Raw genomic sequence first — 15,838 nt, 5'->3', positions numbered from 1 at the left:
AAAAAAATATTTTCAGCATGTGCATGTGACAAAAATGAAACCATAAACGAAAGAAAAGAGCCGAACGTTCATTCAAACTGTGGCGCTTTAAATGGCATGCGTGTGAGCCTACATGGTTGTACACTTGCTGCAGTAGAGTTTCAGAGCCTGGTGGAGTCTGAGCGGCTCGTACGATCTCAGCTGGACTCTGACGTGGTGGACTCGACCCGGTTCAGACCGCTTCAGCTGGGATAACGTCACGGGCTGCACGTCATGACCACAGGTTCTCTCTGTGACACACATGATGAACACAGTCAAAGATACAAAAGACACAAACAGAGGGACTCTTTGAAACTTTAAAAGACTAAATGCAACATTAAAGGAAGAAAGTGTGACTTTTTGATCCAATAGATGTCGCCCGTGAGCTCCAGCATGAAACCAAAACAAACTGCTGTTTGGCCACGCCTACTCCATACTGAAGCCTCCGCTCTCCTCCAGAGACACACCTCCAACCCCTCTCCACTGACATTGTCACAAAGTAGTTCAGCAAAAGCAGCTGACAAATTTGTCGTTGGCTCGAGCTGCAATCACCTGTGTCCTGCATTGTTGTGTTAGCATGCTAATGTTAGCGCTCTGTAGTTAGCTCGTAGCTTCACATTGCATGCAAGTTGACACAGAATGACCGTGATCTAAAAACACTGACGTGACATCCAAATAATCAGTGAGTATGTTCTTCTTCTTCTCTCTAGTCCTTCACTAAAACAGCTTTTATACTCAAGGGGAGGAGCCGGCCGTCCCGTCCATGTAAACACGGCGCTGACAACAACACAGCCAGCGGGACTCGAGCTTCTCACTCATTGTAGACAGTCATGACTCACAGAGATATTTACACAGGATAGACTTGATTTCTGCTGTTTTTATGTGTAAAATGTCACACATTCTTCCTTTGAACTAAATGAACTACTTCCAAGAAAACAAAAGATGGGAAAGGTGTTGAGCTACTGAGAAAAAGAAAAACATGTTCACAATCCGCTGACCCTCCATTTGATCTGTGTTCTTTTTCCATTTGAACAAGTGGACATGTTCACCTCACAGCCGAGCTGCTGGAGTTTTTTTGTGTTTCCTACCTGTGCTGCACTCCACTGTGACTGTGACGAGATCTGAATCACAAAAAGAGAATGCATTTCATTGCATTGACTGTCCACTGTACACTTTTTAAAGCATATGACAAACTGAATTGAATAAAAAGTTTCTTTCAAAACCATTATCATGAAATGTAGAAACAAAAAGTACTGAGCAACTGTGGTGTCCACTCAGAGTGACCCATCATGTCTGCAGGTCAGAAGACAAAGCTTTTATGCGACTGTCCACAGCTGTCTGTCCGTCTGTTTGAAAGGAAACCTTCAGGTCACAGCTCAAGTTTTGCACTTATCATTTCAGCCCTGGAGAAGTTTGGGCTTTCAGCTCGACGCTGCTAATGGAAGCAGCTCTCTTCAGCTTTAATCCATCCATCGCATCGCATTGTGAAAAAAGCAGTAAGGACGTTCACATTTACGCTACCATATTTTATTCTGGTGTTTTTACACATGTACAAAACTTTCCTGACGAGCTGCACGCATTCTTCACCCTGACTTTCTCCTGCCAGCCCCCTAAGTGAATTAAATGCAAGAAGTACACTGTGGGCCAGCTAGCGAGGGTGATGACGTTTATATCCTGCGACTGGTGTGATCTTTATGCACGTGATAAACCGCTGTCTTACTCCTTTCTGCTCGCTGGTATATTTATTTTCCACTTGTACGTCGTTACTGTGGTCATGTCCGATTGCACCTAGCATTGATATAAAGGCAAAAACTGTCATCATCTCAGACTGTCGCTTTGTATGCTTTTTTTTTTTTCACATCTTGTCTTGCCTCCTCTTCTACACTGGCATAGTTTATTCTAATTTATCCAGACATCAACCCCTGTAACAGTACAAGCCTCTCGCTTCTTATGCAGATAAGTGCAGCCAAAATTAGTTATTTGAAAAGGACAAATTAAAAGAGCGATTTAAGACCCATTCGTACCCAGAGACTCGGGTGGAGTGCTCCAGACCTCCATCATCTCAGAGTCACTCAGCTCCTCGTCCTCCGGGATTGCTGCAATCACTCTACAGATACACAAAGACGCATGTTGAAAATAAATACATTTACAGCACAGATATACAGTTAATACAAGTCAATCCAGTGAAAGTAATTATATACTGATGTACTTTTATTGAATTATCTGCATCCATAAACTGAAAAAAGATGCATCAACTCCGATTTGATGATTTTGACCCTGGACTATTTACTGAAGCAGCTTTTAAATTGGACTTCCAATGTTTCCTCTAAAGCAGCTGCTCCAAACGTGTAAACCCTTGAACAAATGATGGGCAGCTGCTGCACAAACCCGACTGCAAACACCTCGTCTACACTTGTGCTTCTGTGGTTCTTAACCAGCACATCCAACCAGAGCCCAGATTTCTGCACTGACTTTATTCTCGTCCTCAGCTCAGGTCATTTGTCCCTCTTCTGCTGCCATACCTCTTCAGCTCCTGCACTTCAGGGCTGTCTTCAGGAAGAAGCCGGATGCCCCTGCCGAACGCCGTCCCTCCGTGCAGGTGGAACGCCATGTGATCCACCTCCAACGCCTGGGCGCTGGTGAGGCCGGGGACCTTACTGGATCCTGGGATTGCTCGGAGGTTGTAGATCCTGAGGAAGTCTCCAGGCTGAGGAGACAAATTGTGCATTGTTAAAAATCCACAATCGTTAAATACTGCATTTCCCATAATGCATTTGGATAACTTCTATTTGATTAGACTGTACCCACATGCAGAACATCCATGTTATTAAAGTCCACACCTCAGGTTTTTTTGTCATGAAGGTGCTTTGTTGTGACTTCCTGTAGTCAACTGATGACATCACTATGACATCATCAGGATTACTTTAGCCCCGAGTTACAGAACACATTTTAAAACCGCTTTTACGAGCTGAAAACTAACTGGCTAGGAAACTGATCTTAGTACGGAAAATCATCTCAGTTTGAGGGGAGGATTAAATATATATGAAGTCACATGTGAGGCGGACACGAAAATGCATTTCCTCTAAAAATGTCAAACGTTCACCCTGAGCAGATGGGATACCTCTCAACACACCTCACTTTTCCGGGCAGAAATGCGCTGACTGTGCACACTGAAGTGTTTGCATGAAGCGTTTGTGCGCTGCACGTACGCCCTGTCTCCATGACAACAGCCACTGTATGACCGACACTGCTCTGTTACTTTGTACTCTGTGTTTTATATTTGAGATCGTTTATTTCCCGATCAGACACGGAGCGAGGAGGATGTGGGTACAAGACACGATCCGTAGGCGGCAAAGCTACGGGGAATATCAAACATTTGGAAAAGAGCGCCGGTGACGTCAACAGCGCCTTTCTGAAAAGTTGAAAGATTTTCAACTTGAGTGCTCCGAGCGGTCGCACAAATAAGGCGGAGCGCATGGAAAGAAAAGACGCTGGGCGGCCGCTTTTCTGCTGTGAACGCTCTCTGCTCATTGAAAACAACTGAAAAAGGACGCTGGCGCTCAGAAAAAAAAAGCGCTAGGTGGACACGGGGGGGGGGGGGGGCCTAAGAGAATCTGACAAGAGAATCTTAAGAACCAGTTTTGTTTGAAGGGGGGGAGGGGGGATCAAATCCAAAATCGGCCTGATTGTCTTAAAGTGTGTTCCCCGCCTAAAACATCTCCATAATCCAGCACAGACAGAAAAGTGGCCGCAAGCTTAAGAGAAGGTCAGGAATTGATTTTAAAATCAAACCCAGTTTCAGTTTTGCTCTTTTTACCAGCTGTTGGACGTGAGCTCTAAAAGAGAGATTCATCCATTAAAAAAATGAAAGAGATAATCTCTTCTGGTTGGCCAATGCAGACAGCAGAGGGCGATGTTGCACTGAACAAACAGTCAGTGTGGTGACAGTGATTCAGAGTATGCTCAGAGGACTTTGTTCAGAGGGGTTTGGCTTTTTTTTTTTTTTTTTCTGTCACGACTAACCAGCAGTCCTCACAAACCTTCCCTCGCTCATCCTCAACAAACGCAGAAACCTGACTGCTGACTCTTTAGTTCCACATGACAGAAATGGTCACCGCAGGAGGACCCCGATACACTCACACATATGACCTTTAATTGTATGATAGCAGGAGAGCGAGCCAGAGAGAGAACCCTCCATAAGCCTTGGCTTCCTTTAAATCAATTTTCTCTGTACAGTGAGTGAAGACGGAGTCGGTGTCAGGGTGGATTAGCTGCTGATCTCCTGAGGCCTCCTCGCCTCTGAAGATCCACAAGAGGAGCTCAGAGCTGAACTGGGAGGACTGGAGAGCTGCAAACACATGCAGGCGGTTTATAATCTGGCATTGTCCTTTAATCTCAAATTAAACTCCCATTAAAGGATTTTACTGTGAAACCTCAGGAGCAGGAGAAGCTCTGCTCATTGAGTCAGGTTTGGTGTGGTCAAGTTTGCAGCTGCAGTTTGTGAAAAATCTCCATTTGAACTCTGATCAGCTGCTACTACTTCTGTAAAAACAATGTCTGACCAGCGCTTTGAATTGGCTGTACACTCCAGTATGTGTATCTTCAATCAGTGCCAGTGCCTTACTGCCCTCCCAATATAACAGCCTGTCTCTGCCTTATATTCATTATCCATTGGGAGATGCACGCGCTTCTTCGTTTACAGGCATTACATAAAGCACTCTCAAGTGTTTGCATGCAAACTCTCCGGTCACTGCAGTGTTGGATAAAAGAGGAAAAGGGGAGTAAAAACGTACACAACGGAAATGTTGGCGCGGCTCCACTCTAGGTACAAATAAGGTGACCCAGATCGTGGAGAGTCCATGAATACAGGGGTTCCCAAAGTTTTCAGTTTGCAAATTCTCAAAAAAAAGGATCCAGAGATTGGTGACCCAAACTGCACCTGGAGGTGGTTAAAGCATGTAATGTATCGCACAGCCACACACACACACACACACACACACACACAGCAGTAGAGCTATCCAACCACTAATAACACAGACCCCCAATTTGGAAACCACTTCACTGATAGATGACTGGAGAACGAAGGTCGGAAGCCACAAGGCTAGCATTAGCGCCTCCTCCAGCAGCGAGGAGCCAGATGTAGCATCGACATTGTTTGTGTTTCTTCTGCTGTTAGTCAGAGGATCACGTTCAGTATTTCTGCTAGCACAACAACTGGCTCAAAGACAAAAAGCCGGGGTGCAAGGTACGTGGCAGAGTCAGATCCCTGCTCAGACACAGCGGGGGACTTGAGGTGGAGAATGGGACCTTGATTGATGCAGAGGTTCTTCACTGAAAACAGGCGAACAAGGGGAGGACTGGCACTTATTTTCCTCCACTTGGTTCTCTCAGACGATGAGGAGGTGGTGTGACGTCATGAAAGCTACAGGAACACTACAGGAAATAATGAAATGCAAATTTGCAGCTTGAATCAGTCATGACCATTTTAAGAGCTGGAGTGTGAGAACAGTCTGTTTATTTACCAAGAGTACATATGGCAGCTGTACAATTTCATGCATATTTTTTTCTCCGTTTCTTCCTCTTCGTTCCACTACAACCTTCTTTTCATCTTCAGCCATGGCTCCTATCCTCCTTACTTCCTTTCCTATCTCACTCTTTCCTTTTCTCCTTTATGTTTTCAACATTTCTCTTTCTTTCTTCAATCTACCACCTTTCCTCTTCCCTCGTCTCTTCCTTCCATCTTCACTATTTCTTTCTCCTTTCGTCTACCATCTTTCTCATTCATTTCTGTCTTCTACCATTTCCCTTTCTTTCCACCTTGTTCCTTCCTTCTTCCACCGTTTATCGTTCCTTTCGTTTTTTGTTCTGTCTTCCACCTCATAATTTCTTCCTTCATTATTTCCGTTTTCCCCTCCTTTCTTTGATCCTTCCCTTTATTTTAACAGTCCCCCTCCCTAATCTCTTCCTTCCATCTTCCTCTTCTGCCTGCACTATTTCTTTCTTCCTTTCTCTACCAACTTTATCATTCTTAATGTCTGTCTTCTATTATGTCCCATCTTTCGCCCACTGATTAGCCTTCCTTTTATTTATTCTGTCTTCCATCTCTCATAATTTCTTCCATTTACTACCTTTTCCACCATTTCTTTGACAATTCCTTTTTTTTAACTTTCCTCTTCCTTCCATCTTCCTCTTCTGCATGTCTTCACTATTTCTTCCTCCCATCGTCTACCATCTTGCTCCTTCTTCATTTCTGTCTTCTACCGTTCCCCTTCTTTCCTCCACATCTCAAATTCTTCCATTTTCTACCTTTTCCCCTCCCAAATTCGATTCTTCCTTCTTCTCTTTCAACCTTCCTCCTCCTTTTTTCTTCCTTCCATCTTCCTCTTCTGCCTTTGTTGTCCTTTCACATCCCTTCCTTCTTTTTTGGTGGTTAAACACTGAACAAGTATTTCAATGATATGCAAGATTAAAACCAAATATCTTGCACTGCATATTATTGGAGTCTATTGTTTAGTTTTTTAAATGTGCGCTCGCCTATTTGAATAATGCCTGGTGTCCTTTTAGTTGATGTGAAGCAGTTGTAGCTGCTGTGCACAGGTGAGTATGTTGAACAAAGAGAAGTTACCCCTCTGTGTATCGTTCATTACTTTTTCACTCATCAGTCAGACGAACCTATAAATCTAATTTGCACATGTAACACTGACTGAGAGAAAACGGACTAGTGTGAGTAATGAAACGTTACTCAAGGAATAACATCAACCAAGAGTTGAGTTCTGATACCCATCCTTTGTCTGTGATGACGACTCATCAGCTCTTCTGCTTCACCCACAGGATGGTGACCAATGAAGGAGAGAGATGCTGAGTGTTCAGAACGTTACCTCTTAAACAATATGACACACCACACGTGTTGGTGCGCTCGTTTTTACTTCGTTATCAGTTTGAATGAGCTTCTGTGTTGAGGGTTTGTAATGAAAAATGCTAATTTGCGATTGTGTCTGTATGTCTTACAGCAATACACGACCAAATGATGTGCGTTGAATTGGGTTTGTAAAATTTGCAGTCTCGGCTCACTTGATCTAAAAACCCCAAAGATGTCGTGAACTTGTGCTCTTAAGGCTCCGACACACCAAGGAGCTCTTCAGCCGTTGGTCCTAGTTGGACCGTCGGTGAGCGGTCGTCGGCCTAGTTTTTGCAGTGTGTCAGGTGTAGTCTCTATGGTGTGTTCAAGTGCAACTTTTTGGCCAAGACATGAGGCGACCCCAAAGGCAGCCTTCATTGCCACTAGTTCTTTGCCGTCTGCTTGGTGTGTCAGGGCTTTTACGGTGAGTTTATATTGAATGAAGGTTTAAATAAGGATGAAGTCAAAGGAAAGACGCGCGTGTGAACAGGTGCAAACTCAGACGGTGCTATCTGATACAAAGACCTAAACCTGTAAAAGTTTAAGAGATTAAAGGGAACAATTTAGAGAAATGGGGCGGCTGTGGCCCAGTTGGTATAGTCGGTCGTCTCTCAACCTGAAGGTCGAGGGTTCGATCCCCAGCTCCTGCAGCTACATGTCCGATGTGTCTTTGGGCAAGACACTTAACCCCAAGTTGCTCCGGCTGCTTTGTCTGCAGAGTATGAATGTGTATAAATGGATTAGTTACTACTGATGGACTCTTTACATAGCAGCCTCTACCATCAGTGTGTGAATGTGTAAAGCTCAAGTCAATTTACCATTCACCGAACATAATTCAAAAAGGAGAGAAAACGAAGAAAATCCATCCTTGCATTGACTGCCCATCGCTTAGTACACATGAAATATCTCCATTTGGGAGAACACTTGCCTTTTATTAAAATGTATTTAATCCCGTCATGGGGCTTGATGACAGAACATAAGATCTTATCTTCTAAGTTACTCGTCTGTCTTTACTTTGATCAAAAAGTTGTGAAAGCTAAATTTAATGCAGAGAAGAAGAAGAAGCCCTCTCTTCTTCTTCTCTGCAGCACTTTCTAAGTGCATTAGCGAAAATGGTATTTGACTGTGAATCATTATGAAGATCCTATAAATCCCTCTGTGCCAGGAAGCAAACAATAAGACCAAACAGACAGTATTTTTTTGTTTGCACAATCCCAGACTCTGCCCTGGATTTATGTCGTCTCCAGAGACCGGAGTGTTTAGCAGAATGAGACAGAAGAAACAACAGTAAGTACTCCAGAGTCTGGCTGTGTTTTCTCAGAGCTACATGAGAGTTTAGCAGAATCTACCACAGCCTGGGTTTGGAAACAGGTGTCGAGAGAACTGCGAGGGTGACTAATGCTGCGAAAAACACTGAGGACAGACGGCAGGGCAAATTTAGGCGGTGCCATGTGGCGTCAGCTCGGCCGAGTTTCCTGTCTGTACATACGTATTAAATTCTCTGCAGCGGGCGGCCAGGTGTGATTATAATGAGTAAGTTTAATTGAGAGCACAAGCGCTAACTTTAGATCCTGACTCACCTGATTCAAGCACAGCCAACATTTCAGCAACTTACTCAGACTTTTCTTTTACATGGAAGTTGATGCAGTTCTTAGAAAACTGTCTGACAATAACAAATTGTAACAATAAGAATTGTTTTGTGCCCTGGTTTATGTAGATGCATGCTGAGGCAGGATTTCATCACCACCTGTCTGTTATTTTTGGAAATTAAAAATGACACGCAAAACCAAAAGGACAACATTACAGAAAAGAGTGCTTAGGAATTGGCTAAAAAGACCTTCTTGTTCAGGTATAATCCTCTTTTCTAACCAGAACGCCTCTCTCTTCAAAGCCACCAGATCCCATAGACAAAAACACAAATTTAACCTGCATGTAGAATAAGGAAGTTGAAGGTCTTAACCTGCCCTGACAAGTTAATGTGTTTGATTAGATTAAAATTGATCCTTTAAAAACAACATTTTTAAATCACCAAAGTAACCCAATTATACAAAATGAACTACCCTGTGTCGGCAGCAGCGCAGCCTAAAGTCCTGTAGTCTTCGTGTTAAAATAGATGTTTTTATCAACGGAGTCTGGCGGCTTTCAAGAGAGCTTTGTGAAAGTTCTTTCTGGTATAAAAAACATCTGAAAAAAAAAACATCTGAGTGTTTGCATGAAGCGTTTGTGTGTTAAGAAGAAAAGCGCTGCACATTTGTCCTGTCTCTATGACAACAGTCTGTTGACGACGGCCGCTGTATGACCGACACTGCTCCGTCTACTTTCACAGCATCGGCAGGAGAACCAGCACTATCATTAAAGCTTTGCGACCACCTTTTTGAGCTCTTTGACCGCTAAGACCACACATAGTATAAAGGTCACATTATCACCATCAGTGTGTGCACAAGGGGCGTTCAGGGACTGAAGGACGCACTGGTTTCACGGTTCTGACAGAAAAAGCGTCCCTGCAGCTTCCCCTGCAAACAAACCATTTTCTTTCTAAAGAGGCAGAGGAACCGAGCGGAGAGGAACCGAGCGGAGAGGAACCGAGCGGAGCGGCCCGTGGCGGCTTCTCTAAGTACTTGATCTGTCTCAAAACCGAACACTCCACCGGCCGCCCACTGCCCGACAGCCAAGACGCCGCTGTTGCTGTCTCGTGGCATTAGTGCTGCTCAGCTGCGCGGTGAAAAGGGATTCCTTAAAATTCAAAGGATTGCTTTGGGCCTCCACTGCGTCTCGTCAAGCTGAGGCTGTGAGTTGTGCCCTCACTGTGGAAAAGAAACTGTTCATTTCACACTGGTTTCTTTATGGAGCAGCAGGAGATGGGCTTTAAAAGCCAGACAGATACAGCTTAACTCGAACAGCAGGGCTCTTTGTGCTGGAAAATCAACTCAAGGGGGAACAGGGGACGTCTGAAGCCAACCTCATTTCAGCTTTAATAGCTCGACTACACTCAGAGCCTTAAATAAAACCATCATGGACTTTTGGTAGGAGTATTGGCATGTCATATTATGAATGTCCTAACACACACACAGCAGGATCAGCAGATATGTCTGTCAGTTTATCACAAGAAATGTCAGAAAGGTCATGTTAAAGCGGTGTCTCCTCCTGGGAGATCGTTCTGAATAACCAAATAAGACAGATTTCAAAGCATTTGGACTCAATGGAGTTACTAGATGACCTCACTCATTATCATCACGCAGCTGAATGGCTTATTGTCCCTGAAGCTTAATAAGCCTGAGATTGTTTTTTTTTTTCTAAAAGTGTGATAATGTGTTACGACAGCGGCGAGAGATCTCTTTAATTCAGGCGAGAAAAACGCTGCATTTAATGTTTTTCCACCAGAGAGCACTGACAAGTTTGGTTTACAACTGCACAATGTCCAACGTTTAAACACAACAAATCCAGAGGTTATTTTAGCCACACCTTTTCATTGTTTACATTCATTAACACACTTTGGGTTTCCCAGCAATAATTCATGCAACGCTAAGCAGGGAAGCAGGACAACAAGAGTGAGTGCTGTCGGATGGGGCCCCCTTAGGGAGGTTTCCTACTGATATTGCAAAATTTGCACATTTTGGGCCCCAAGCAGATGCCGGCCTTGCCTGTTCACAAGCAGCGCCTCTGTTCACAGACGATGACGACATGGACTATTGGAAAAAGAGTTACACTTGGCAGAGTTCTCGTCCTTGTTGGAAGTTTCCAAATTAATTATTTACCTTGGATTCTTGTAAAGTTCAACTTTCAAACAGGGAGAAAAAGCCCTTAAAAGTGCCCGGTAAATATTTGAACATCTACAGTTCCTTGAGAACTGGGTTAACTCCAGCTGTGGATGAAGATCAATGCCTGCTATTCCCAGGTTCAAGAGTGGACTTCAAAGCTCCTCATCACCGTACGGTCTGTTCAGTCCAGCACTCTGAAACCTCACAGACTAAATCCATGAAAACTTTTGTCCAAACTTTCACCAACATTTCGTCAATACAGGAGATGTAGAGAGTGCTGGGAGTTATATAAAGAGGTCAGATGGTCATCAATGATTTTCAGAGGGTAACAGCACACCTGGGAATTTTACACGGCCATGCTTTCGAAATTGCAGAGATACTTACAAACCTTACACCTGCACCAAACTGGAAAACTTTGTAAGATGTTAAAGTCGGGGTCGAGCCTGGAAGTTATGCAGGGAGACTCTTTACTCACTAAGTGCAGACCAGGTGATAACCTGTGTGGTTGGGTGTACACGTCTGCTGGCTATCCCCCCCCCCCCCCCCCAAAAAAACAAAAATAAACAAAGAGGATGTCAAGCAGGCCCTCCACCTTTTCAATAAATGAACAGTAACTATAATGCACACATGATAACCTTGGGGTTTCTGTGGCTTGCTCAAGGGCACCTGGGCAGTGCTCAGGAAGTGACCTAGCACCTCTACAACTACCAGACCAATTTCAAGACTTGATCTGCACCGGGACTTGGACTGGCGACCCTCCGGTTCCCAACTCAAGACTGAGCTACTTCCACCCCAATGAGACTGGGGTAGGATTTGAACCATCTAACAGTAAAAGTGTTGATTTAAAGTGAACAATATTAACACCAGATTAGGGAATAGATTAGTTTTAAGATGTCTCTAATCTGGGTAGACTTTCCAGTAATCCACACATTACTATTAAAATGACCTGGAGCCAGCCTCAAGCTGACCCCCTATGAACTTCAGGATTTTGCCCTTCTGCATTGGCTTCATTTTTCAACACTGGAGGTTGCAGCTTGGTTGTATGATGACTAAATTATAAAATAAACTAGTAGTTTACTAGTAGTAGTAGTAGTACTACTAGTTTTTTCCCTTTGAACAGTGTTCAAAGAGGACTTTTGTACTTCCTCTCATCTCTAATGAAGAAAAGGAGTCTTCCTAACATAACCTTGAGAAAAACCTCCACTAACACAAATATTTCTCCATATTTCTCTCTTCTTGTGTGCAGATTTTGCCAGTTTCACTCGACAAAAACATAAAATCCTTTCCCCCTGATATACTGACAGAAAAGCCAAAAGAACAGACTGTTAGACAATCTGACAAGGACAATGCTGGAAACTAAAAACGCTGTTTTTAAACTCTGCTCCTCCGATGAAGCTTTACACCCACTCACATTCACAGAGAGAGAAATCTGACCGAGGCGGTGTTATCTTAAAGAAGTGATGTGTGCGTGAGACGGGGTTGCACACACACGAGAGCTGTGTAATGAAGCGATCTGAACCTTCGTTTGTTGGACTGATGCTCTGCTGACTTCTCGAGCGCCAGGAGAAACGGCATTTCTGTCGAGGCCGTTGGTATCTGGAGGAGATTTGAGCCCGCAGGCCGACATGAAGTCTCATTTTCCTCAGAGCTGTGTTCACCAAACAGGAAACAGTGTGGGAGTAAAGAGCGGGCTGCATCAGCGCGTGACCCCCCCCCCCCCCCCCCCCCCCAAAAAAAAACATTCAATGACATGGAAATGTGCACTCAGTCAACCATGAGTGCTAAAGATGAGATAATGAGCGGAAACAGTTGTAGCTGAACACGGACTCACGTTGACAAAGTGAACACAACAATCAATGGCTCAAACTTCCTCCACAACATGCCAGGACGCAGCCATTAACAAAAACAAAACAAGCAGCTGGGAAATACAAGAACTGAGCTTTTCCAGAGTCCTATCGTTAAATCCACAAGTACAAACATGACTAATGTGTGCTCACTTAATGCAGAATGTATACAAAATAATGGAAATACATATTTCTGATAAACAGTGCTAACTAGAACATCCTCATAGTTGTATAAACTTGGGAGAAACACATCGTAACTGATCGCCTCCATTGACATTATACATTGTGCCATACATGTTATTCAGAATGCAAATATTTCACCCATCAATGGGAGTCCATGTGCAAATTGGAGCTAGCTCGTAGAACCGCGGAATTGATGTCACATAACCAAAACTCACATTTAAATGTAACATATTTTTCAAAATACACTTCACCATGTTTCTCTAACACTAACATGTGTCTCTAGTCAGTCTACAAACCCCCCAATGATGAGAAAAGTCCATCCTCTTCGTCTTTTACTTGCTCCACTATTCAGAAAAGGTGTGGTCAAACAGGCCGTTTGGAGATTTTCCCTTCATGACCATTTATTTAATTATTTATCTGAAGAGGGACATTGGACATTAATCGACATTCAAACAGATGTAAACGTACCCGAGTTAGCGGAAAGGCTCATTTTGATTGGCAGCTCATTTGCCAGAATTAAATATAACCCATTAACATACGTTCATTAGTATAGAAAGATACAGATACATTAACAAATAATATCCAACATAGGACATGATACAGTTAAAGTTACTCTGAGTAGGTACAGCATCAGAGTGGATTTACAACAAGAAATTTCACAGACATCATTTGGTGAGCTCTGAGATTTGCTTGAACTGGTTGACAAGGACGATACTATGATACCTTTAGTATCATGACAACCCTATTGTCTACTGAACTTCCAGTGGACTTATGGGTTTATTTCAGACTTGGACAGCGCTCAGAACTTACTGAGTTTTGGGAACTCTCTTTTTCAGTCATTAGGAACTCAGCACATTTCATTTCAGCCAATATTTGGCCCACATAGAAGCATAATTATTCATCTTTTCTGAAGCTAGAAGGAGTTCAATCAGTGGGGAAGACAAAAACAAACAGAAATAAAAGCTTGAGACACAGACAGCAGATGCTGTTGGACCGGTGACTCAGAGGAGTTGGCTCCGAGGCGTGTTTAAGATGCCAGCAGAGAAACTGAAAGTCGGAGGATCATCAACATAAAAAGAGACGAGTCCTGTGGGACACATGGATATCTGAACTAAACGTTTTGCTTAATCCATTTTTCATTTTTAGTAACATTATTGGCACTCGGCTAAAAGTATGATTATTTTCAGACTTCAATACCAAAACTATAAACGGATTCTAGTGAAGTTGGCCTGCAGCCTGGCCCGATTTAGTCTGTATTATTGTAACAATAGTGTTTAGTATCTGTAACGTAGAAACAAGATACACAGATAGAAGCTAGATAGTGAGGTTTAAGAACAGGGATTCATGCTAAGGACAGGCAAATGTTCAGCGGGAGAAGATAACAATGTGAGTAGAGGTAAGCAGGTACAGTAAACATCTGCTCTGTAGATTCTGCTGAGGCAGAGGGAGATGAACTGCAGGGGGGAGAGAGATGGGGAGATAAATGGAGACATGAAAAATGGTCGAGTCAGGAGAAACTGGAAATTAGATATTGAGAAATTGAGGGGAGGAGACAGAAGGAGTTAGAGAAACTGCGAGGGTGCAAATAATGGAGAGTGACTGAGGCTGCAGAGACGATTAATGGGCGAGTTTATTGGATTTTAAAGACAACGTTGCTGAATTTAGAATTTCACGTTCAGAACTGGAAAGAGTGTCAGGGTTCACCAAGTATTTTAAAAATCATCTACCAGAACGAGTCTGGTTTTAAAGGAGTAATATTAAGATATCTACTGAATTAAATTATTAAATCAGACATTAAGAGACAGCTCTCCCTAATGTTTGAATTTGGACCGCAGTACCCATTTTTCTACTTGTGGCCATCAAACTGTAGAAGTCCTTCACTTTCTGCAGCAGGAAAAACACAGCACAACTTTCATATAATGTGCTAATTTTTATCAAAACTGGAGTACAGTTTTGCAATTTTGGGTTATTTTGTTGTCATGGGCAGTGATTGCTTTCATATTATGTGCAATATTTAATTTCATTCTGATCATGTTGACATGACTTTGCACTATTTGGCGGTGTAGTTCTGCTACTTGCATTGAATTTTATTTGTTATAGTTTGAACTCAACTTCCATTGAACAGCCCGACCAAACAGCACTGATGTGTTCAGATGTCAGTGCAAACACTTCTTCATTGTAAGCATGCTAGCATGCTGATATTAACATTCAACTGCACTGCAACTCCATGAAATGCTTTTGATCAGGTTAATATAAAAATCATGAATATTTCCATTGCCTCACAGAAAAGTTCATGTCTGCTTACATAAGATCAAAAAGTCAAGTCAACTCAAATCAAATCATGTCACTTTCTATTTGTATAGCCTCAAACCACTATTCCCACTGTGACTCTGGGGGCTTGAAAAATCTGAGCAGCGTGCTCTGTGCTCCAAAAATACAGAATGTGGTGCAACACTTCCTGTTGGGAAGAGTCCAATTATTTCTGTTTTTATAAACTGAAGGTTTTGCATGAGGTGTTGCACATCAGTCGGTGTGTTTAAGGGACGATTGTACCTGCAGAGCTCTCTATCTCTCTTCCGCGCTCGAGCTCCCAATGGTAATAAGCTCTGAATAAAGGAGGGTCTGGATATACTCGGGTATGTGTGGGAAACAATGAGATGTATCATGACATGATAGTGTACTGTTGCAATCGCAGAATCGCTGTAATCGTGATATTAACATGATCCATGTGTTATTTCATATTGTGTTATGTCGGGTTGTGTCCAGCTGCGTTCTGGACGTACTGTAGCCGTGAGAGGGAGGACTGACTGACTCCCATATAGAGGGAGTTGCAGAAGTCAAGGCGGGACATAATAAAAGCATGAATAAGCTTTTCTGAATCTTGGAAACATAAAAAAGGTTTTACTTGTGTTAAGGACCGTAGTTGGAAAAAGCAGCCTTTAACAACTTAGTTGATTTGTGTGTCAAATTTAAGGGTTGAATCAAAGGTTACGCCAAGATTTTTTGCATATGGTTTCACAAAAGAAGACAGTGGGCCAAGTTTTTTACAGATCAAGTTGGTGGACGCCGGGGGGCCGAACAGAAGTACCTCGGTATTTTGTTCATTTAGTTTTAAGAAGTTTAGTGCCATCCAGTCT

The 15,838-nt window shown here is 43.0% G+C and overlaps 1 protein-coding gene across 2 annotated transcripts in view; it reads right to left on the bottom strand.

Moving 5' to 3' along the window:
* Positions 1-15,838, bottom strand: part of pot1 (protection of telomeres 1 homolog) — a 55,709-nt gene that overhangs the window by 4,236 nt on the left and 35,635 nt on the right. Inside the window, exons 11-14 of one of the 2 annotated variants that reach the window (XM_061036128.1) lie at positions 2,541-2,725; positions 2,043-2,125; positions 1,107-1,139; positions 113-269 (exon numbers count right to left, since the gene is read on the bottom strand). In XM_061036128.1, the coding sequence (XP_060892111.1) occupies positions 113-269; positions 1,107-1,139; positions 2,043-2,125; positions 2,541-2,725 (458 nt within the window). The remainder of the gene's footprint in view (positions 1-112; positions 270-1,106; positions 1,140-2,042; positions 2,126-2,540; positions 2,726-15,838) is intronic. The other variant, XM_061036130.1, reaches the window with a different exon arrangement.

Source organism: Labrus mixtus, chromosome 4, assembly GCF_963584025.1.
Source record: "Labrus mixtus chromosome 4, fLabMix1.1, whole genome shotgun sequence".
Classification (NCBI taxonomy): domain Eukaryota; kingdom Metazoa; phylum Chordata; class Actinopteri; order Labriformes; family Labridae; genus Labrus; species Labrus mixtus.
The sequence above is the reverse complement of the archived record's forward strand: the minus strand, read 5'-3'. Positions and strand labels throughout refer to the sequence as shown.